The sequence below is a fragment of the Suricata suricatta genome, chromosome 2, assembly GCF_006229205.1.
Source record: "Suricata suricatta isolate VVHF042 chromosome 2, meerkat_22Aug2017_6uvM2_HiC, whole genome shotgun sequence".
NCBI classification, from domain to species: domain Eukaryota; kingdom Metazoa; phylum Chordata; class Mammalia; order Carnivora; family Herpestidae; genus Suricata; species Suricata suricatta.
In genome coordinates this window covers 42,772,870-42,797,077 of record NC_043701.1, presented here as the reverse complement: position 1 = coordinate 42,797,077, position 24,208 = coordinate 42,772,870, and the positions used below count along the sequence as shown (strand labels likewise).

At 38.7% G+C, this 24,208-nt stretch overlaps 1 protein-coding gene and 1 non-coding gene across 2 annotated transcripts in view; one reads left to right on the top strand and one right to left on the bottom strand.

The window, feature by feature from the left end:
- Nucleotides 1–24,208, top strand: part of BBS9 (Bardet-Biedl syndrome 9) — a 445,423-nt gene that overhangs the window by 362,946 nt on the left and 58,269 nt on the right. The window contains exon 21 of the mRNA XM_029925279.1: nucleotides 11,601–11,823. Within this exon, the coding sequence (XP_029781139.1) occupies nucleotides 11,601–11,823 (223 nt within the window). The remainder of the gene's footprint in view (nucleotides 1–11,600; nucleotides 11,824–24,208) is intronic.
- On the bottom strand, nucleotides 4,903–5,007 carry LOC115286132. The gene has a single exon (XR_003905890.1). It is a non-coding gene; the product is annotated as a U6 spliceosomal RNA (small nuclear RNA).

The following is a 24,208-nucleotide window of genomic DNA, read 5'->3' as shown; positions in this document are numbered from 1 at the left end:
CAGCGCTCAGGTAAACCGTTTACGCTGGCGTCCTTGTCTCAGGACTACTAGTTCCAGTTTACAGATGAGGAAGTGTGCCCACGGTCACACAGACAGAAAATAACAGCCAGGAGGCTCACAAAAATAAACAACCTGATTTAAGGGGGAAACTTTTTTTTTAAGTAGAAGTTTTAAATTAGTATTATTATGAGAAAGGTTGCAAGCAGGGGAGAGGGAAAGAGAGGATCTTAAGCAGACTCCATGCTCATGCATAGCCCCATGTGGGGCTCAGGCCCATGACTCTGGGATCATGACCAGAGCCAAAAGCAAGAGTCGAACCTTCAACCACCTGAAGTCACCCAGGTCCTTCAATGGGTGGTGGTTTGACCAGGGGATCTTACTGATATTTTTATTTATTTACTTTTAATTAAAGTCATATTAGTTAACATGCAGTATAATATTAGTTTCAGGTATACACTATAGTGATACAACACTTCCATACGATACTCAGTGCTCATCACAACGAGTGCATTCCTAATTCCCATCACCTGTTTTACCCAACGCCCTACCTACCTCCCCTCTAGTAACCATCAGTTTGTTTGCTATACTTAAGAATTTGTTTCTTGGTCTGCCTCTTTCTTTTTATCCCCACTTTGTTCATTTGTTCTGCTTCTTAAATTGCACATGATGTATTTCACTTAGCATAATATTCTCTAGCTCCACCCATGTTGTTGCAAATGGCAGATTTCATTCTTTTTCATGGCTGAATAATATTGTATTGCATATATATATTACATCCTCTTTATTCATTCATCAGTTGATAGACATTTGGGCTGCTTCCATAGTTTGACTATTGTAGATAATGCTGCTATAAATATCAAGGTGCATGTATCTCTTTGAATTAGTATTTTTGTATTCTTTGGGTAAACACCTAGTACTGCAATTGCTGGATCATAGGGTAGTTATGTTTTTAACTTTTCCAGGAACCTCCATGCTATTTTCCAGAGTGGCTGTACCAGTTTGCATTCCCACCAGCAGTGCAAGATGGTTCTCACTTCTCCACATCCTTGCCAACACCTGTTGTTTCTTGTGTTGTAAATTATAGCCATTCTGACAGACATGAGATAATATCTCATTGTAGCTTTGATTTCTGTTGCCCTAATGATCAGTAATGTTGAGTAATGTTTCATGTGTTTGTTAGCCATCTGTAAGTCTTCTTTAGAAAAATGTCTTTCATGTCTTTGAATGGAAGAAGATACTTGTGAATGAACTATCTGATAAAGGGTTAATATCCAAAATATACAAATAACTTATACAAATCAATACTAAAAATGAGCAATCAGTTAAAAAATGAACAGAAGATATAATCATACTATAGTCTCACTCTTCTGCAACTTCATCAAGGTTAAGTGTAACTTATATTTTCTATTTGTATCTACCTCTGTTGGATTCTATACTAGGAAATGCTGACAAATTGGACTTGCACTGGAATGAACTCAAACTATATATCCATATATATAATGATTTTCCACAAAACTGATGGGAAGTTACCCTATTGTATAGACAGGTGTAAAGACTTCTATCTTGAATAACTTATTGACAGATAATTCTTGATGTTATTCTAGGAAGGGGGTTGAAACAAAATCATTGCAAGAGTACTTTACCTGTACATCTCTCTAAATTTTGTTTTCTGGATCATTATATTTTTGTATACATTCTTATGTTATTATTTGAGTGAAAATTACTTTAAGGTAGGATCCATATCTGATTTACCTTTTTTTATTAATAGTTTATTACCAAGTTGGTTTCCATATAACACCCTGTGTTCTTCCCCACAAGTGCCCCTCTCCATGACCATCACCTCCCCTTCCCCTTTGCCCCCTCCCTCTTCAGCCCTCAATTTGTTCTCAGCATTCAAAGGTCTCTCATGATTTACTTCACTCCCTCTCCCTAACTCTTTCCCCCGCCTTTCCCCTTCCCATAGTCTCCTGTTAGGTTTCTCCTGTTAGACCTTGAGTGACACCATATGGTATCTGTCCTTCTCTGCCTGAGTTATTTGGCTTAGCATGACTCCCTCTAGGTCCATTCATTTTGCTACAAATGGCCAGATTTCATTCTTTCTCAATGCCATGTAGTATTCCATTGTGTGTGTGTGTGTGTGTGTGTGTGTGTGTGTAGATCACATCTTCTGATCCATTCATCGGTTGATGGACATTTAGTCTCTTTCCATGATTTGGCTATTGTAGAAAGTGCCGCTATGAACATTGGGGTACATGTGCCCCTATGCATCAGCACTTCTGTATCCTTTGGGTAAATCCCCAGCAGTGCTATTGCTGGATCATAGGGGAGTTCTATGGATAGTTTTTTGAGGAGCCTCCACACTGTTTTCCAGAGCGGCTGCACCAGTTTACATTCCCACTAACAGTGTAGGAGGTTGCCCCTTTCTCCACATCCTCACCAGCATCTGTAGTCTCTTGATTTGTTCATTTTAGCCACTCTGACTGGTGTGAGATGGTAGCTCAGCATGGTTTTGATTTGTATTTCCCTGATGATGAGTGACACTGAGCATCATTTCATGTGTCTGTTGGCCATCTGGATGTCCTCTTTGGAGAAGTGTCTGTTCAGGTCTTCTGCCCATTTCTTCACTGGATTATTCGTTTTTCAGGTATGGAGTTTGGTGAGTTTGGATACTAGCCCTTTATCTGATATGCCATTTGCCACTATCTTTTCCCGTTCTGTCGGTTGCCTATTAGTTTTTTGGATTGTTTCCTTTGCATTGCAGAAGCTTTTTATCTTGATGAGGTCCCAATAGTTCATTTTTGTTTTTGATTCCCTTGCCTTTTGGGATGTGTCGAGGAGGAAATTGCTGTGATTGAGGTCTAGGAGGCTATTTCCTGCTTTCTACTCTAGGGTTTTTATGGTTTCCTGTCTCACATTCAGGTCCTTTATCCATTTTGAGTTTATTTTTGTGAATGTTGTCAGAAAGTGGTCTAATTTCATTCTTCCACATGTTGCTGTCCACCTCTCCTAGCGCCACCTGTTGAAAAGGCTGTCTTTTTTCCATTGGATACTCTTTCCTGCTTTGTCAAGAATTAATTGGCCATACACTTGTGGGTCCAGTTTTGGGCTCTCTATTCTATTCCACTGGTCCATGTGTCTGTTTTTGTGCCAATACCATACTGTCTTGATGATGACAGCTTTGTAGTAGAGGCTAAAGTCTGGGATTGTGATACTTCCCATTTTGGTGTTCTTCTTCTTCAATATTACTTTGACTATTTGGGGTTTTTTTGTGGTTCCATATGAATTTTAAAATAGTTTGTTCTAGTTTTGAGAAGAATATTGGTGCAATTTTGATGGGGATTGCATTGAATGTGTAGATTGCTTTGGGTAATGATGATATTTTAACAATGTTTATTCTTTCGATCCATGAGCACAGAATGTTTTTCCATTTCTTTTAAACCTCACAATATTTAGTATTAAGTCTTGTATCATTTGTCTCTTAATAAATATTTTTAAAATAAATGACTATATGGACTCAAATTAATGTTTTAGTAAATGGACAAAGACATTTAAAATTAGGAACAATATAGGGTACACATACCATCTCTTAAATAATTGCTATTGAACTTTGAGATTTGTGCTGCTATGTTTCTGTGATCATTGTGAAAAATGACACTAACACTGAATCTTTTGCCACTCATTAACTTCAGACACCATTCTAGATACCTTTTCTCCAGACTTCTCCAGAGTTCTGTTTGAAAGAAAATAGAAACCTAGTATGTGGATCTTCTTATCTCTGTTTCAGATCCATTGGTGGCCTTGAACAAGAAAGAAGCCACAACTTAAAATAGTGAAGCTACTGGGTGGTTTTGAAAAATCCAAAGTAATTCAATGGAGGAGACAAAAACAAAAAGATAAGGATCCTGTACTTCCCACACTTAAATCAGTGGTTTAATGTATTTTGGGGCATTTTCTCTAGTTTGGTCTTTCCTTGTTCTTTGAGATTAAGACCATAGCATCATTAGGGCAGAAATTGATGCCTTTACTTTGTTCACATGTTCTTCTCTTATCCTAGCTTTGTTAAGTTTTCCCCAGACTCCATCAGATATTTGGGTACTTAAGGAGTCTATGACCTCATGTGTCATGATTTTATAATAAGAGTGTCTGCTTAGGTATTCTTAATAGTGAGTCCCTGAAACGACTAGAATTCAGACTCAGCAGAGTTACTCTGACCATTGTTATGCTTTCAGGGGACATGGTGTCCTAAGACTATTTGTACATGTCAGTTTCAGTAGTTTATGCAGGTGCTAAAGCTTTGGTGGACTCTTTTGTAAGTTTGACCCATCCAAACTGGCATAGATCATATGCAGTAACATTTTATTTAATTATATGCAGTTTATTCATTCACTTGAATCCAGAAGGTATTTAAATTTTGGTCCTGTGAATATGTTAATTGTTACCATAAATTTTCTGGGAGAAGACCTCATATGATATTTTCTAAAGCCCAGTTTAGTAAAAGGAGCCTAAGATGATCTGACAACAATAGATTGAAAGACACACAATGAAATGGGAAAGAAGTGCTCTGTAGCATAAGTGCTCAAGATTTATTTTTCAATTTTATTGTTTTCTTAAGGATAAAAGTAACATTTATTTACATAAAAACAGCAAACATATACATAAACATATGTACCAACCCATCTAAGTAACTACCATATGTTAAGCAATTGTGGTGGTTTATGATATGATCTCAGGCTGATACCTGAAAATACCACTTGTGTTTTTACTGGCTACTAAGATAGACGTTAATTTTCAATTTAATGTTAGGAAAAGGTGAACACATTTAATTCGTCTCTGAAACCTGCATTCTTGACTTTCTCCCTCCCATATCCACCCTTTACAAGGCTCTCCTTTTTTTTTTTTTTTTTTTTTATGGAACACTTCACGAATTTGCGTCATCCTTGCGGGGGCCATGCTAATCTTCTCTGTATCGTTCCAATTTTTTAGTATATGTGCTGCCGAAGCGAGCACTCCTTTTTTTTTAATGTTTGTTTGTTTGTTTATTTTGAGAGAGAGAAAGAGCGAGAACAGGGTGGGGCAGAGAGAGTGAGAGAGAGAATCCCAAGCAGGCTCCATCTTGGGACGGAGAGCTGGACACAGGGCTGGAATTCATGAACCATGAGCTCATGACCTGAGCCAAAATCAACTCAGACACTTAACCAACTGAGCCACCCAGGCGCCCTACAAGTCTCTCATTTTTTATATGGAGCTGCATAAAGCTCTGTTCTGTCTCCTTCCAAATCTAGAGGATGGGGAGATAAAAGGGAGAAGATTAGGGTCTCACAGTCCTGGATTCTGTCACAACTCTTCCTTTCTGAAATACCTTATATCTAGAGCAGTTAGTTAGTTAGTTGGAAATTGTAATACTTGCCTTCATAGGATAATAGTAAGAATTAACCAAAATAGATTTGTAAAATTTTCAGCACATTTTCTAGCACATAAGAGATTTTTACTCTCAGTGCCGTTGTTGCTACTATTTCTGGGGCTATTCGCAGGAACAAGCCCAGAAAAGGTAACCTTTTAGAGAGAACTCTTACAAGTAAGAATGGTAGTATAGAATTATGTACATAAATTGCTAAATATGTCTCAAATCTATGAGCATCTGGCAAGGAAAAATCATTTTCTGGTTTTTAACTAATAAGGAAACCAAAACCTAGAGAACTAAAATAATTTTCCCAAAACAAACAGCTTGTAAGGAAGGGTGCCACAATTCAGCTTAGGTCTTCTGACTTCCAATCCAATGCATTTTTCATGATCCACGCTGCCTCTTATATGGAAATTTCAAGCAAGCATAAGTCATTAGTGAGATGTGGTGAGTAAGTGAACGATCCGTGATGCATGTTAGGTTAATGATTTCAGTGGGAAAAGCCGCCTCAAAGTCAGGACTTAACTTCTTGGGCCTCCACTGTCTCCTATCACTATCTCGTTAGCTTTCCTGTGCCTTAAAAGACAGGCTTTTTATATCTTTGTTTCTAGTTATTTTCAGTAGGATAATTTGTAGAAATGATCTAATGCACCACTGCCAGAGGAACTTTCTTCCTGAATCTTCATTATCAATCAATTTGATTTTCCAGTCTTAATGGGTTTTTGCTTGTTTGTTTTGTAGAATAGTGCATGTTGCTCAGGAGCTTTTCCTGAACCAAACTTTGTTAGTGCTTAGTTGGTTGGGGCATCGCCAGTCAAATGCAAAACATAAGCGTAAACACACAACCAGAGCACGTTGGTTTGAAGCAGTCTTGTGCTTTCTGCTTGTATTGCAGCTAAACTCTATGAAGGTTGCCTGTCTTCTGTTCATCAAAGTGTTTAGACTGTTAACTGTTAGGAAGCCGTGTACTTCATTTTCCACAAAGCAGTGGTGATAAGTCCAGTACCCTGTTCTACTTTTGGTTGAATCATGGCCAAGAAGTAGAGAACTCCCAAAAGTCCAATAAATAACTTCAGATTAAAATTTCAAAGGAATGTTTCATTTGACTAGTGATGGGTTGAAAAATTTAAAGCTGATTTTTTTCAAAGCTTTATTTTCTAAAAACTGTTCAATATAATAATCTGAAGCTTATTATGATGCCACAGAGGCCATATAGGTTGGTGTCTTTTTTTTAATTCTTGAAGATTTGTATTTATTATTTGGTCATTTTTCCCTGTTTTTAAAAATTTCAATTCCAGTTTCGTTAACATACAGTGTTATATTAGTTTCAGGCATACAATATAGTGTGATTCAGCAATTCTAGACATTGCTCAGTGCACATCACAATAAGCATACTTTTAATCTTTTTATTTTATTGTGTTTTAGGTTCAAATAACTGTTTTACTTTTCAGGGTAAATAGCTCAACATTTTGAGCTCTCTGCATGAGAGAAAGATTCACTGAATACAACCTATTCTTTGGAAATAAACTGAACCCAGACAAATCCTGAAAAATTGTCTCATCTTCCAGAATTGTATAATTTACAAATATAGCACTAAATTTTGTTTGTACCTCAATTTGCAATGACCCTTCCTGTGATTATTTTTAGCTCATCTTGGCTAATCATGCAATCCTACAATACAGCACAACCAAAGACTTTTCCTTGTGCACCCTTTACATTTATTCAAGAGGAAATTCACTTCTCTTTGTTCTCTTTTTCAGATAAATGAATGAGGTAAAGCTTATTTTATCTTCAAATGTATAATGTAAGATAACTTATTTCTGAGAGTTTTCTCTTCTCAGCTGATCTCTGGGCTATGGCTACATGATCTCCATTTGCTCCGTTAGACAGATCTCCTTTTTTACCTTTCCTCTCTCCCTTAGAACTGTGTGCACATTTGGTAATGGGATTTTGTGATATTTCCCCCTATGCTACTATAGGTAAGGATGTGGTAGTGTTTTTATTATAAACATAAATTTGCAGAAGTTTTTAATTTGAATGAAAGTTTAAAGATGTTACTTTCCACATTGGATTTCAATTGTGTATTTTTACTTTCTGATTTTTTATAAGTAGGATTGAATATATGTACTTTTTTCATAGTATCTTCCACTTACGATTTCAGAGTGTCTTATCATTCATGTAAGATTCGGATGGCACGTAGTGTTATTCCTGTTTTATGGTAGCCCACAGAGATTAAGTGATTTACCTAAGGTCTTACAGTGAAGGGGCGGTTGAGATGAATGAGGTGAAGTCGGAACCTGGAAACCTAGAGGCAGTCGTCTTCAACCTGGTTGTTTTAAAGCACTGGTGGTAGGAGAATACTCTTCTGGTTTAATTTTTTCTTTGGTTACTTTGGTTGATACCCTAGGAAATTAACTTTACAAGCATGGTCAAACGTTCTGCTTCTCACTGTTTCTCAAAAACCGCTTGCTAGTGCTGGTATTTAGGCACGTTGACCAGTGCAGACTAGCAGAGCAGGTTGCACAGAAGTTGGAAACTCAGCGGTGGCTCCCTGCTTCCTGGATAACAAAGAGCGTAGCTCAGTTGACTGACTTCAGTCAGGAGGAGGAACAGAGAGGGAAAGCCAAAGCCTTGAATTTTCAAAGCTGACTCATAGAAGTGAGGCATCATCCTAGTACAGAGAGGCATCTGGAACCAGCGCGGGGAATAGCAGCCTCCACACAGGCAGGTGAAACATGAAAGCTGAGCACTGGGAAGCCATGTTGGTGGATGCGTGCAGCCAGCAACTTGACATTAGAGAAGTCAGACAGCAGGGCCACAGCTGTTGGGTCCAGTTCATTGGAGAGCATGTGGCAGGAGTACGGCAGCCCAGTCCACAAAGGAGTAACATTGTAAGCAGGCTCCCAGTGTAGGGGCTCAGGTAGAAAGGACTAAGCCAAAAGTGAAGTTACCACATGGGGTTGAACCTAATCCTTGGGAACAAAGGAAAACCCCAGTTATCAATACTAGACTAGGTAAAGTAAGCACCAAAAACCTGACAAATAAGTTAATTTCTAATTCCAACATGGGTTGTAAAGAAGATAAAACAGACTAACATGTACATTTAAATTTATTTATTGATTTTTTCACACATTAATTAATTAATTAATTAGTTGAACTTCCCATCTGCTATTTTCTAAAAGCCACACATTGGATTTGAGAAGTAAAATCAAATCAGTTCTCACTGAAGAGCACATGCTTAGTAGTCTCTCCCCTTCTAGATAGATACCTTTTAACACAATTTTCCCCAAATTAGGATTTTCTTTCACTCTCACAGTTAGAAGAGGCAAAATGTTAGTACAATTGATACTCAACTGTAAAGGATAAAGATTAGGTATGTGCATAAACTTTCCTTTTATTATCATATTTGAGTTTATGTAGCAATATAGTCCTTCCAAATAACAATCCTATATTTTAGTAGCAATTCTTCTGATGTATTGGCATCATGCCTCATTATATTAAAGAAATATTCATGCCAAATACCTAAACATGACATGGTTTTTGACTAGATCTGCAAATTGGCAATAAGAAAGGAAATTCATAGTACCTCCATGTTCACTAAATGCCATATCTACTTAAATGATCTAATATGCTTCTGTAATCTACTTATGAAAATCGTAGTTTGCTTAGACAAATAGTCTATAAAATTGTAGGAACTGTTTCAGTGCTGAAATGACCACAGAGCACAGAAATGCCAAATTATATACAAAAGATCTTTCCTTCTTATAATGTAGAGGTCTTTGTCAATGGCTCTGGAAGCAACTTGAAAATATGTCCTCTCAGATGATATCTGGTTTGCTATTTTGTCTTAATTTACCTTTTCCCATTATCCTTGAAACATAGATTCCATTTTAGATATTTGTCTAGATTTTGGTAGTTGTATAGAGATGTCTTTGTGGTTACTAATGGTTTAGTATTCTTTAGTGGTTTGGAGTAGGAAGCTGTTTTTATGGTGTTTGGTATCTTTTGAAAGGATTTTCAAGGTCATTGTAAAGTAATTAATTTGTAACGTCATTTGCTTAGTAGTATATACAATGGGTCACTAAAGTAGAATACTTTGATTTTGGCGATTAGTGGGAGGTTTTCCAGTGGACATATATAGAGTTCGCCCGTAGGTTTAAAGAACCAACTGCACAAGTATAGAAGGAAGATGTGTGGCAAGTGTGGAAAAGCTATGGAGTTTAGTCATCTAGTTACTCATTGTGAATCAAGAGTTGATGCAGTTGCCAAGAGAGCAGAGGCAACCAGAGGCCAGGCTGTAAATGGGAGGGATGGCTTTTTCTTAACCTGTACTCCCATTCCCAGCCCTAGTGTCTTGGGGTCAGTTTGGGGTTCTCTAGTTAGCTGTATAAAATTTTAAGTGTTTAAAATTGGAGCCTATTCAAAGACAAGTGGTCAGGTTGGAGAGAAAACTTGAAACCATGTTTATATTAGGAAGAGCTGGAGGAACTGAGGCTGTTTATTCTGGAGGAGAGGGTACAGAACTGCTGTCTTCACAGATATAAAGGGCTGTCTTGTAGAAGAGAGGTTAGATTTATTGTGCATGGTTTTGGAGGGTAGACTAAGGGCCAAGGGGGCAGATTTTGGCTCAGTATAAGAATAGCTTTCTGCTGGTTACACATATCCTTGAAAGTAGTGAACTGCCTCCAAAAGTTGTAATTTTGGACTGTGAAGACAACCATGCCTAGACAGATGGTTGCTATTGTATATAGGGTCTTCGGAAAATCCCACAAGACTAAACTAAGGATCTCCAAAGTCCTCTCAACCTTAATATCCTAGTTCTCTATCTTACCATCTCTCTATCCAGCTAATTATTTCTTGATCACCCTCTATTTATTAAACATAGTGCTAGGGGTGCAGAGAACTCCAGGCACTCTGGTGGGGAAACCAAATATGCAACCAGCCACCATAGCACAGAGTAAGGAGTAACCTAGTCCAATTTGCATATTTCAAAGGCAGCCTAGCCAATGAGGTTGAGGATGGAGCAGTGCTAACAGTAGACCTCCTGGGTGTTTCTTCGGAGCCTCAGGTTTCTTACCTCTTATAAGAGGCTTGGACTGTTCTGTAGCATTCTGTGAATAAATTCACTCAGTGTCTTCCTCTGTATTTCCATCTTGACTGTCAGGCCTATGGAGCTCTAGGTTTTACCAACCTCTGGGCACTAATGAAGTCACATTGGCAATACCCAGATTTCACTCGTGCTTTCCTATTGTGCTGTTTAGGACCTCCAGACCTCTATAAAAGTCATACCTAGTTGCTTCTAGGACTCCCTGGGGATGCCCAATGGGAGCTTATAACTGAACCCTCCTGCTTCTTGCCCTGTTGTTATCTGAACCCACCTGAGGGTAATTCTTTCTCGTGCTAGTCCTGCCAGTGCTGGTATCCTCTATGATCATGAAGAGGTCCCTGCCAACATCATTGTTCCTAGAATTACAGCCTTCATGGTGCTAAGGGGACACCGCACTTCTTGAAGTTTTCACTGTAGCGCAGCCATACTGGTCCCAACAAAAGTGGGGTACATTGCCCACTTTCTCACTTTATTTCACTTTCTGTCACCTGGGCAGTGAAATGGGACTAGATAGGCTTGTGTCTCACAAAGTCCCTCTTGAAATAAACTCTGGTTTCTGCCTACAACTCCAAGGTGGACCAATAGCTGCGAGAGACATGAGGAGTTTTTCTTCGTTCCAGTTTCCCCCAAGATATTCAGAGGACCTCTCTGTCTTGGCCAGTACTCCTTCAGCAGAAAGATAAGGCAAAATGAACTATAATTCTGACAGCTTCAGTATCCAAATCATCAAACATACCTATATCTGGGTTTATTATTATTGTTATTTATTACATATGTCTGTCACAGGGTTAAATGCTTTTCATGTAGCATCTCATTTAATCACCCAGCCTTTAGAGCTGCATACTAATATTAGTATCCTCATTTGTAGATAAGGATGACGCTAAGAGGAATTAAGTAACTTGCTCAAGATTAGACAGCTGACGGAGCTAGAATTCAAAACCAGACTGGTATGAAATATTCCAGAAACCAAGCACTCAACAGGTTCCTAACACTTGGACATAAACACTCAATCTTCTAACTTGGTGAAGAGCAAGTGCCTACTTTGTTCATTTGTCATCTTTGCCTAAATTCAACATTGGCTCTTGCCTCTAGGGCTGGGAAGAAACCGTGGATGCTGCCATTTCCCACCTCTTGAAGACTTGCCTCTCAAAGAGTTCAAAGGAACAGGCTTTAAACCTCAGCAGCCAGCTGAACCTACCCAAAGACACAAGCCGCCTGAAGAAACACATCACCTTGCTCTGTGATAGATTAGCCAAAGGTGGGCGGCTCTGCTTAAGTACGGATGCGGCGGCCCCACAGACCATGGTCATGCCAGGTAAGAGCTGCATTGTGCTCCCTAAACATGCCTGCTTTCCTCAAATTAAAGGAATGCGCCTGAGGTTGTATTGGGGCTTTACATTTCATGTTAAAGTGATGATGGCCAAGAAAATTGCTTTCACATTTCCCCTCAGATATCCCAGGGTAACCACTTGGATAAATATTCTTGGGGTATTTGCTTGCTAGACATTTTCTAGAATGGCATGTCTTTTTTCTTCCCTCTGCTTTTAAATATATGGGCCATTTTGTTTTTCTTCTAACCAATAAAAAGTGGATTCGAGAATAAAACTATTTTTAAGGAGAAGTTTTACTAAATGTGGTCTCGTGATACCATATTTCATAAATGTAAATAGCATAATACAAGCAGCTAATGTAATCCAGATGAGCCCCATCCCTTCTGGTGTTTGCTTGGATTGTGGTCATCAGAATAAGGGGGAAGAGACAAAGAGAAAGACTGGGATCAGGAGGTGTGAACAGGCTGCCAAGTCATGGTGCCTACAAGCCGTGGTGGAGAGAGACCCAGCTTGTCCCGACAGGAGCAGTCAGTGATGGCTGTGGGCGTCCAGTCCGCTCTGCCCACAGTCAGAGGGGCTAAGCCATCAGTGTGCTGCACTTGTGTCCCCCAGGCAGCAGCTCCTGAGTCCTGCTTTCCTCATAGTGTCTGTCTTTATGGCAACAGCAAGGAACATCCCGTACATAAATGAATTAAGTGCAGCAGCTGGAGTGTCTGTTTCCTTCTAAAGCAAGGACCGTAGTATCAGAGAGAAGTGGTGTGGTTTTCTCATCTTCCTTCTTACTTGTATTATGTGCTCCTTCCCACCCCCATGCTGATGCTCTTCCCCTTGCTTCCTTTTCCTTTCAATCAGCATTCCTAGAAGTCAAAAGGAATGCAAACGAAAACCTAAAAAGATAAACATGGAGACAGCATAGCACAATCTAATAAGCACAGACTCTGGAGGCAGACAGACCAGTGTTTGGGTCCTGCCTTTATCCCTTACTACTTATACGACACTGGACATGTTAGTTAACTTTCCAGAGTCTTAGTTTCTTCCTTGTGTAAGTGGGTATAATAATGCCTTCCTCTTCACTGGGGCCTTAGATGTTTGCAAAGTGCGTAGCACAATGCCAGGAATAGAGACACACTCAAAAAACAAAGCTATAATTATTACCATTGTAATACTTAATTATTACCTTTCTTCAAAATTTTATTTATTTAAATAATTTCTATACCCAACATGCGGCTCAAACTCACAACCTCAACATCAGGAGTTACACCCTCCAATGAAGCCAGCCAGGTGCCCCTTAATTATTACCATTAAGATATATGTGTAATTCAGCCTGTAGATTTGGGGGTGGGGAAAATAGCTGGTTTCTAATTCTATGATTTGGAATATTTAAAAAAAAATTAATGTTTATTTTGTTTTTGAGAGAGAGACAGAGCACAAGCAGGGGAGGGGCAGAGAGAGAGGGAGACACAGAATCTGAAGCAGGCTCCAGGCTTCCAGCAGTCAGCACAGAGCCCAACGTGGGGCTCAAACCCACAAACCGCAAGATCATGACATGAGCCAAAGTCAAACACTTGACCAATGAGCCACCCAGATGCTCCTGATTTGAAGTATTTTTTAGCTTACTTACACATGGACGGAATCTAACTTTTATTCCAAAAGAAGATTTTTTATTTTTTATTTTTAATTTCCACCTAGAAACAGTTCTAATACAGTTTGTCTTAATCTAGGCCCTCTCTACCTTGTCCTCATTAACATCCTCCTAACTGGTCCTTTGGCCTCTACTCACTTGTCTTCTTTCCACTATTACAGGATTATTTTAATAAGAAATAAACATTTAGGCTCAATGAGATAGTAAGTTAAAAACATTTACTATGATCAGCACTCAGTACATGGCTCTCTTTCCTTTCTTGCTGACTAGAAGAACGAAGGAGGTTTGAGGGAGAGGGACAAATACGTGAAAGAGAAAACTGAAGAAAGAGATGGCATCAGCCCCCCGATTGGCTGGCACATCTGTGGGAGCCTCGGCAGCCCTGCCTTCCGTTCCCCACCTCCTGTCTCCCTGTCAGAGCCTCTTTAGAAAAAGCCATTAGGGCACCAATGACCATGCTGTTAGCAAAGACCTGGACACCTGGAGAGAACACATCGTCCCTTAGTCACATTTATTGATTATGGAACTTTAGTCATTGTTTAAATAACTAGGTTTGGAAACAGTTTGAGAGCTGTGTCCATATAAGCCCTCGATGCAAAATTTTTAAACCTGTGGAAGGAAGGGTCAAAGGAAGGAGGAGGAGAAGGAAGGGAGGGAGAAATGAAGAAATGTAGGAAGATGGAGAATGTATGTTCACAAAGCAGGGGCCTGTAAGGTCTGTGCCTCTCATGGCTAGCTAGTCTAGCCAAGTTCAGTCCATTGGGGAGGCGTTGGCTTTCTGCTGTGCTGCACTGTCATGGGCTTCATTGCTCCTACTTACCCAGGACCCAGTTTTTTTACGCTGGTTCGGTGACTCTCTATCCCTACTGTTTTTGATCCAGTCGTGGTAGTGAATTTTTAAAAAATTGTTAAATTAATGCTTTTTGTCATTAACATGCTCTACTATTGCCTATAATACCATTCCTCCCTAGAACTCGAATTTTTCCCACACTTTTTTCCTGTACGTAGCACATTTCTCAGGTGTAAGAAACATGTAGAATTATTGCTTTTTGTAAACAGAAAATGGAGTTAAGAAAAGCTAAATATCTTGCCCAGAGTTACATGGTGACCAGAAGGGTTAAGTCTAGAATCTAATCTAGCCTACTGTGCTTCCCTCTAGACCACACAGACCATAAAGGTGCAGATACATTTCTAGCCCAAGTTTTCTGCCGTGCAAGCTGTTCTTGATCTGCCCTTCTTTTCACTTAAATTAGTCTAGCGGTGTGAGGGAGAGGGCAGAAATAGTTTCACGCGGTGTCTTTGCTGTGAGGAACATGTTAAAGATTTGTCTTTGCTTGTGGTTTATGTTTATCATCTCCATAGGTGACATGATATTATTGCAGAGATACTTAGAAATACTGTATTATTTTCTGCTTCAGGCCAGTAATTATGCAATTTACACTGTTAGCTTAGCAGTAGTAGCTGCTTCAGAATACGCAAAGGTAAAGTGGCCCATTAGAAAGGAGTGGGTTCCTGGACACAAGCGCACGAGCAATTTTCACAGATATGATCTTTTTTTTAAAGCTGGGCAGGAGCTCAGAAATCATCTGGTTCCCCTCCCTGACGTAACAGCTGAGGTAACCGAGCCTAGGAAGATGAAGCGACTTAGCGGTTGGTATTAAAAGGCAGGAGTGTGTGCAATTTTACCATGTTCCCTATTAAATTGCAGATGGATAAACATCTCAGAATAAAAAACCCTTGGTCTTTCCTAGCCTCATGACTTTATGAGCCCGGCACCTTGGATGTGCCCTCGCTCCAGTAAAGGCCATGATGACAACATCCTCCCTGGCATCCAGAGTTTGAAACTCTTTCCCACTGGGATTTACCTTATGGACTTTTTGCCTCCCATTTCTTCTGTTTGCCTTTATCAACCTTCAGATTCTCTATCAAAATTTAGCCTACCCCTTTCTGGGTAAATGTGGGTTTTTTTAATTTTAATTTTAGTTTTAATTTTTATTGGAGAACCATCAAACTTCCATGTCTCCTGCCTGTATCTCTGATATTCACATTTTTTCTGCTGGGGAATATTGCACTTTTATTAAATGTCTTTCTAATCTCAGCTGTGTGCAACCCTTTGAGCAAGAGTCACAGAGGACCAGGGCGGTGTTTTTTTTAACAATCTGAATGTGAATGCCTGTAGTGGCCCAGCTGGCTTTCTTATCCATGTTTGTTACCTGCTTGTCCTTGCAGGGGCTTGAAGCCGAGAGATTTGCCTTAGATTGCCAGAGGCTTCCTTCTATGACCTCACGGTCTAGTTTGATATTTTAGAGGCTCTAATTATAGCTAAGATTTGACTCTCTCAAGCACATTTGTGCAAAACTTATTGCACATGTGGGTGGGCCTAATTTATGATATTTGCAGGCAAATCATTTTAACCCCATGAATACTGGAGCTTTTTATCATTTCTGGATGGGTTTTTAACCTTCATGTGTCTAGATGATAATTTGCCCCCCAAGCAGCAGAATGAATTAGTGATGACCCATCAACTGGAAGCTTGGAGAGCAAATGGTGTGGGCCCCACAGCAGGGTAGGTAGAGTAAGTGGGGCAAGAAAAAAGGCTTAAGAACAATCCAGCCTGGTCAAGTGCCTCGGGAATATTCTCTTAATGTGATCAAATGAGTCAGAAGTTAAAATGGGCCATAGCTTCGGCTGTGTTTGGTTTGGTGCTGCCGGATTCCCGCACTCAAGGAAGCTGACCTGGGGTGGGGGGAGAAGACAGACAGTTTGATAAATAAGATGGAGCTTTTTACAGGTACGGGTCATAAAACTTACTTTGAGATGTGGTATGGACCACCACCAAATTTTTGTCTTGTACATCTTTAAGTGGGTAGAAGAAAATGGAGAATAAAAATTTGAATAAGGTACCTATTCTATCCTTTGGGGAAATATATTTAAAATTCTCACTTTTTAGTATTTTAAACTTGAGTTAAAGACCTTTTTGCCTTAGGGTTTGATGTTATTTCGAGGCTTCTTCCAAATGACCCATTTCAGTAGTATTTTAATTTGTTTCTGAGATCTCACTTTAATGCTTGGTAAGACATTTGGTATTTACTTCCATATTGCCAGTGTGATTTAGCTGTTGGTTTTACACTTTATTTGAACTTTTATAAGTTTGAAGTTTTTCATTTAAGAAATTTAGACAAATTAAATATAGGAAAGGCTTCAGGAAAAGTCGCTAAATCTATCTATTTATTTATTTATTTATTTTTAAAAGGAGTGAGTTCCAAAATGGAATACAGTTGACCCTTGAACAACACAGGTTTGAACTGCACAGATCCACATTTACATGGAATTTGTTTTTTATATACAGTACAGTGCTGTAAATATATTTTCTATAATGATTTCTTTTAAGTTTATTTTTGTTTTGAGAGAGAGAGAGAGAGAGAGAGAGTGAGTGGGGAAAGACAGAGAGACAAGGAGAGAAAATCCCAAGCAGACTCCGTGCCCTCAGCACAGAGCCCAATGCAGGACTCAAACTCACAAACTGTGAGATCATGACCTGAGCCAAAATCAAGAGTCAGACGCCTAACTGACTAAGCCACCCAGACGCCTGTCCTTAGGATTTTCTTACTAACATTTTATTTGCCCCAGGTCACTTAAGTATAAGAATACAGTGTATAATCTATATAGCATACAAAATGTGTGCTAGTCCACTGTTTATGTTTTTGGTAAGGCTTCCAGTCAACTGTAGGCTGTTAGTAAGAGTTTGGGGAGTCAAGAGTTTTATGTGGATTTTCAGCTGCACAGGGGGTCAGTCCTCCCAACCCCTACATTGATCAAGGGTCAGCTATGCTTCTGTGAAGTGGACTTTGACTTCAAAAGTACACGAGCTACCTTGGCCCTTTATCAGTTAAGTTGTATAATATAGGACAAATTTCTTAGCCTGTTGGGTTCTTGATTTTTTTTAACTATAAATAGGAATAATAATGATACTTTACCAGAGTTTTTAGCCAAATTAAATATAACAGTACTTGAAAAATGCTTAGTAAGTGCCTGACGCAGCAAATTCTCACTAAATGTGAGCTTCTATTAATAATAATTATGAATACTAATGTAGAATCTAAAAGGCATTTGTGAGGACAAAAGAATCTAGAGTTAGAAGGGAAAAACTGATATCAGACAGGAAATTTAAAAAAATAAAAGTGTAAATTTTCCCTTTTCTGAATATTTGTTATAAAGTAACAATGAATGGCAGTGATGCAATTCTAACATGAGAGCTTGATATACCAAATAGAACATTCAAAGTTGATTAAAGTATGGAAGGTTTGAGACTAATTGGTATCAGAAAAGGACTATCTGAAACTGGAACCAACATTTTATTGTTTTTATTTGGGAAAATAAAGAAGTTTAGTTGAACAATAAGTAAAATTAAAATTAACAGTAAGTTCATTTGTACTAGTATTTTATTTGTCTTTATCATGTATTTGCCAACTTATGTTAATGCCTACAATTATGTGCTAATTCTTAAAAAGAGCAATGAAAGAATTTTGTGGGGTTTTTCTTTTTGTTTGTTTGTGGCATGTTGATAGACACATTTGACCTTAGAATCACCTTTACAAAGAGGGTTTGTTTGTTTGTTTGTTTATGAGCAGCAGAGGCAGAGGGAGAGAGAGTGGGCTCCATCTCATGACCATGAGACCATGACCTGAGCTGAAATCAAGAGTCAAATGTTCCAACTGACTGAGCCACCCAGGAGCCCCAAAGAGGGTCCTTTTTAGGAAAAAATATTCGAATACATCATCCATTTCCCTTGGGGGGGGGCGGGTTGGTCTTTCTTAATTTCTTGATATGCAAATCATTTTCTCCAGAAACATCTATCTTGTCATCTTCTGGCCAATTTTCTTCTCTTTTGTACCTGAAATGATTGCCAGATTTTCACTGGTCCCTGCCTTTGCATCTCTAATTATACTTTAGCAGCTTTAAATCTTGCATCATTTACGAGATTTATAATTTCCCTCTGCAGCCCATTTATGCTGATTTCGCAATAATTTCCAACAGTTGGTGAGAGATGAACCCATGTAAAAAGTTGATAGCAGACAGGATTCATCTAATGTTAAATATGGAAAGATATTTCAGGAAAGACTAATTTTATAGGTGGTCCATTAATTTTTGAGTGAATATCTTTGCATTATACTTTTGCTTTTCTGTGACTACTTGGGATCATTAGAACTTCTATAAGGAATAGAATTCACCTCCCTGTCTGCCAATTAAATATATAGGAATTTAGAATGTACTAATCTGAACTCAGACTGCAAGTGCTAATATGGCATTTCAAAGTGATGGAGAGAAGACAAGATGGGTTGAAAAATGGTGCTATGAGGGAGGGAGGCAAATCATGAGAGACTCTTCAAAGTTGCACCAGCATTCTTCTCAAAGCTGGAACAAAATATCCTCAAATTCGTATGGAACCACAAAAAAAACCCTAATAGCCAAAGTAATATTGAAGAAGAAAACCAAAACGGGAGGCATCACAATCTCAGACTTTCGCCTCTACTAAAAAGCTGTCATCATCAAGACAGTATGGTATTGGCACAAAAACAGACACATGGACCAGTGGAATAGAATAGAGAGCCCAGAACTGGACCCACAAGTGTATGGCCAATTAATCATTGAAAAAACAGGAAAGAGTATCCACTGGAAAAAAGGCAGCCTCTTCAACAGGTGATGTTAGGAGAGCTGGACAACAACATGTAGAAGAATGAAATTAGATCACTTTCTTACACCATACACAAAAATAAACTCAAGATGGATGAAGGACCTGAATGTGAGACAGGAAACCATCGAAACCCTAAAGGAGAAAGCAGGAAATAGCCTCCTTAACCTCAATCACAGCAGTTTCCTCCTCAACATATCCCGAAAGGCAAGGGAATCAAGAACAAAAATGAACTATCTGGACTTCATCAAGATAAAAAGCTTCTGCAATGCAAAGGAAACAATGAAAAAGACTAATAGGCAACCAATAGAATGGGAAAAGATAGTGGCAAATGGCATATCAGATAAAGGGCTAGTATCCAAAATCTACAAGGAACTCACTAAACTCCATACCATACCTGAAAAATGAATAATCCAGTGAAGAAATGATCAAAAGACCTGAACAGACACTTCTCCAAAGAGGACATCCAGATGGCCAACAGGCATATGAAACAATGCTCAGCATCACTCATCATCAGGGAAATACTAATCAAAACCACACTGAGATACCACCTCACACCAGGTATTTACCCAAAGGATACAGAAGTGCTGATGCATAGGGGCACATGTACCCCAATGTTCATAGCGGCTCTTTCTACAATAGCCAAATCATGGAAAGAGCCTAAGATGTCCATCAACTGATGAATGGATCAAGAAGATTTGGTTTATATATATATAATGGAGTACTACATGGCAATGAGAAAGAATGAAGTCTGGCCATTTGTAGCAAAGTGGATGGACCTCGAGGGTGTCCTGCTAAGCAAAATAAGTCAGGAGGAGAAGGACAGATATCATATGTTTGCACTCATAGGTCTAATAGGAGAAACCTAACAGAGGACCATAGGGAGAGGAAGGGGGAAAGAGAGTTGGAGAGAGAGAGGGACGCAAATCATGAGAGACTATTGAATACTGAGAATGAACTGAGGGCTGAAGGGGGTGGGGGGAGGGAGTGATGGTCATGGAGGGGGGCACTTGTGGGGAAGAGCCCTGGGTGTTATATGGAAACCAACTTGGTAATAAACTATTTAATTTAAAAAATGGTGCTATGAACTGGCCAACCATTGGATAGCTAAGAAGTTTAAGTGTAAAAATATGAAATCCCCAAACACAATAAAAGCAGATACATAGGTAATGCAAGCAGGATAGGTCTTTTTAAGTAAGTCAGCAAAGGCAAAAAACAACAGATTGAACTTCAGCTATATACTTCATAAAATCTGTTTCAGAAACATATAAACTAAGGTATGTATTAATGATAATTACTCTGGGTGGTGGAGTTACAGGTACTAAGTATCCATCCTTCTCTTTCTTTTCCATATGCTGTATACATTTTCCTACAAAAACTATATAACTCATAAGAAGGGAGCATGATAGAAAGTAGCCCGAAGAAAATAACTATAATTGTACCAGACATGGTGGTAAGGAAAAAACAAGGAATAATTTCATAAACCAGGAAAATTAATATTTTTTAATTCCTATAAGGAAATAAGTTGTTCAAAGGCAATGACCATGCATTTATGGGGTTATTTGTATTTCTGATCTGATAAATGAGCCCAAGTCCCAGGACTCCTTGAATAAATGCATGCAGCTAGTTCATGGACTCTGCCTGCATCCCATCTCCTTTCCTGCATCTCCTCTCTGAAGGTTAGCCAAATTATGCCTATTATTGATCTCCGAGTAGTATTTTCACCCTTTCATGAGTGACTTCATAGTTGCTAAATCTGGTGAACACTTTGCCTACAACTCATTTGGCTGCTCTGTACCCTTTTACACTGAGACCATTTCCTTAGAACATTTTCATTCCTTGGCTTTTCTTTCACTGTTGGAAACTGTCCCTGTCCCCTCAGGCCTGTCTTTTCCAGTCTACTTTGTGGCTTCTTGTCCCTTTTCCAGTCTCTTGACTCTTGGTATTCCGTCTTCATGCTCTCCTGCACAGTCTCATTCACAGTATTCCATGATTTCTAAGTTTGGACCTTTTTGTCTGGTCTGTCTTCCAGGTTTCACCATCAGTACCCCACAGGCCTCTCCACCTGTACATGCCTGAACTCAACCTTAACTCACATCCTTCTGCATGTCTCATTTCAGTGGATGATGTTATCCAATGTCCAGGCTGGGGGTGTCAGAACAGCTTTTAATCTCTGTAGCCTATACTGCCCATTTTCAAGGAGTCACCAAAACTTGATGGTGGCTGTCCTACATATATCTCTTTTCACTGTCCACACGGCTATTACCTTATGTAATGCCCCTGTGTCCTAGTCAGGCTCTTAAAATGACTTACCAGTAGTCTTCTTGTATTAACATTCCTCCCTTATTTTTAGTACTACTGTGAAAAAAAACAAACAACTTATGATTGTTCATAACAGCATGATAGCCAAAAATGGAAACCATCCACATATTTATCAGTTGATGAATAGATCAATATGGCATATCCATACAGTGGAATATTCTTTAGCAATATAAAGAACTACAACATGAATGAACCTTGAAAACATTATGCTAAGTGACAGAAACACAGTTCAAAAGGCTATATATTATATGATTCCAATCATATAAAATGTCCAGAATTGGTAAATTCATAGAGACAGAAATCATATTAGTGGTTGTCTCGGCTAGGGGTGAGGTAGGGGGTGGAGAAATGGATAGTGATAGCTAAAAAGTATGGGATTTCCTTTGGAGTGAGAAAAATATTCTAAAATTAGGTTGTAGTGATGGCTGCACAACTCTGTGAATGTGCTAAAAACCACTGAATATATATTTTTAAAATGTGAAATATATATGTGAATTGTAATAAAATTATTAAAAATAACATATCTTTAAAAATTTTTTTATTATTTTATTTTTGAGACAGAGAGAAACAGAGCATGAGAGAGGGAGGAGCAGAGAGACAGGGAGACACAGAATCTGAAGCAGGCTCCAGGCTCTGAGCTGTCAGCACAGAGCCTGACCTGGGGCTTGAACCCATGAACGTGAGATCATGACCTGAGCCGAAGTCAGAGGCCCAACCAACTGAGCCATTCAGGCACCACAAAAATAACATATCTTTAATACACAGATAAAACATGTTTTGTGGAAATTTAGGGGATAATAAGATTAAAAATCACTGATAATCTAACCACCCTAAAATAAGTAGATATAAACTCTACTATATTTAAATTTATGTAGTGTATGTACATAGATGTATTCTATGTGTGTCTGTGTACACACATCCTTCCAATCTTTTTTCTTTGTATATATGTATTTTTGTTTTATTTATATAAAAAAGTTTTTTTGTGTGTTTTACTTAATTTTGAGAAACAGAGAGGGATAGCGCAAGCAGGGGAGGGTCAGAGAGAGAGGGAGACACAGACTCTGAAGCAGGCTCCAGGCTCTGAGCTAGCTGTCAGCACAGAGCCCAATGCGAGGCTTGAACCCATGAACCATGAGATCATGACCTGAGCCGAAGCTGGATGCTTAACCGACTGAGCCACCTAGGCACCCCTGTATTTTTGTTTTATAAAATTGGGTTATACTGCTTTATAACCCACTTTAAAAACTTTCACTATATCATTATTGCATTATTAAATATTATACATTATTTTAATAGCTACATACTTAATCACCCCCCTTTTGTCAAATATATAATTTTTGATTTTAGGATGATAAATAATTATTTAGCAAATATTTTTGTAACTAGATTTGTGTGCTTCTGTAATGAATTTATAGTTTTCTACAAGTATGAGTTTCTTTGCAAAAATAGGGATCTGGGTATGTTACTTACCTGCTCGAAAATATTCTACAGCTCCCTGTTGCCTACTGCATTAAATCAAAAGTCGTAAGCCTGAAATACAGCATTCTTTATGAAATAGACCAACATTATCCTTCTACCTGTTATCTCCTGCACTTTTATCCTTAAGATCCTTTACTGATACTGAATCAAGTATGCCATGCTTTGCAGGCTTCTGTAGTTTTTCTTGGCTTAGAGAGTCTGTCTTTGGCTGGTGGTAAAATTACCACTAATTTCTGAAATGATGTTCCACAAAGCATTCCCTAGTCTTCCTGGCACTTCTGTCTTCTATGCTCCTTGGCCTCTGGGCATATGGCTATTATAGGACTTATCATATGGTACCATAGTGTAATATTTTTACTTCATCCCTTACTCCTATATTAGGTTGATAAGACTGCCATAACCAAACACCACAGGCTGGGTGGCCCAAACAACAAAGGTATTTTCTCACAGTTCTGGTGATTGCAACTCCAAGATCAAGGTGCTGGCAGGTTTGGTTTCTCTTGAGTTCTTTCTGTTTGGCTTGCAGATGGCCACTTTTTATCTGTGTCCTTGCATGGTCTTTTACTCTGTATGTGCACATTCTTGGTGCCTCTTTCTCCTCTTATAAGCATACCAGTCCTTTTGGCTTATGGCCCCACCCTTATGACCTCATTTAACCTTAATTAGCTCTTTAAAGGCCCCATCTTTAAATACAGTCACATGGGGGGGTTAGAGCTGCAATCTGTGAATTTTGGGGATGTCACAGTTCAGTCCATAACACTGCCAGATAGAAGGTAAACATGCATGGAAGGTTCAATATGTTATTCTTTGTGACCTCAGCACCCAACTTATGCCTGGAACATATATACATATATAGTTGATGCCCACTATATATTTTTAAACTTCTTATTTTGAAATAATATAAAATACCTATAATATTTTGAATAATGGTTTCATAGGAAGATGCAGAAATACTGCCTAGAATTCCATGTTCCCTTCATTCAGCTTTCTCTAATGGTGACATTTTATAGAACTGTAGTACAGTATCAAAAATAGGAAATTGACAGTGGTTTACCTTATATTTTTAGAGTGAATCAGTGAAGCTTTTTATAAAGAGGATACCTTGAAGTAGGTATAAGTTTTAGACTTTTATTTTTTTTTCCATAATATTTTATTGTCAAATTGTTTTCCATACAACACCCAGTGCTCTTCCCCTTAAGTGCCCTCCACCATCATCACCACCTCTTTTCCCCCC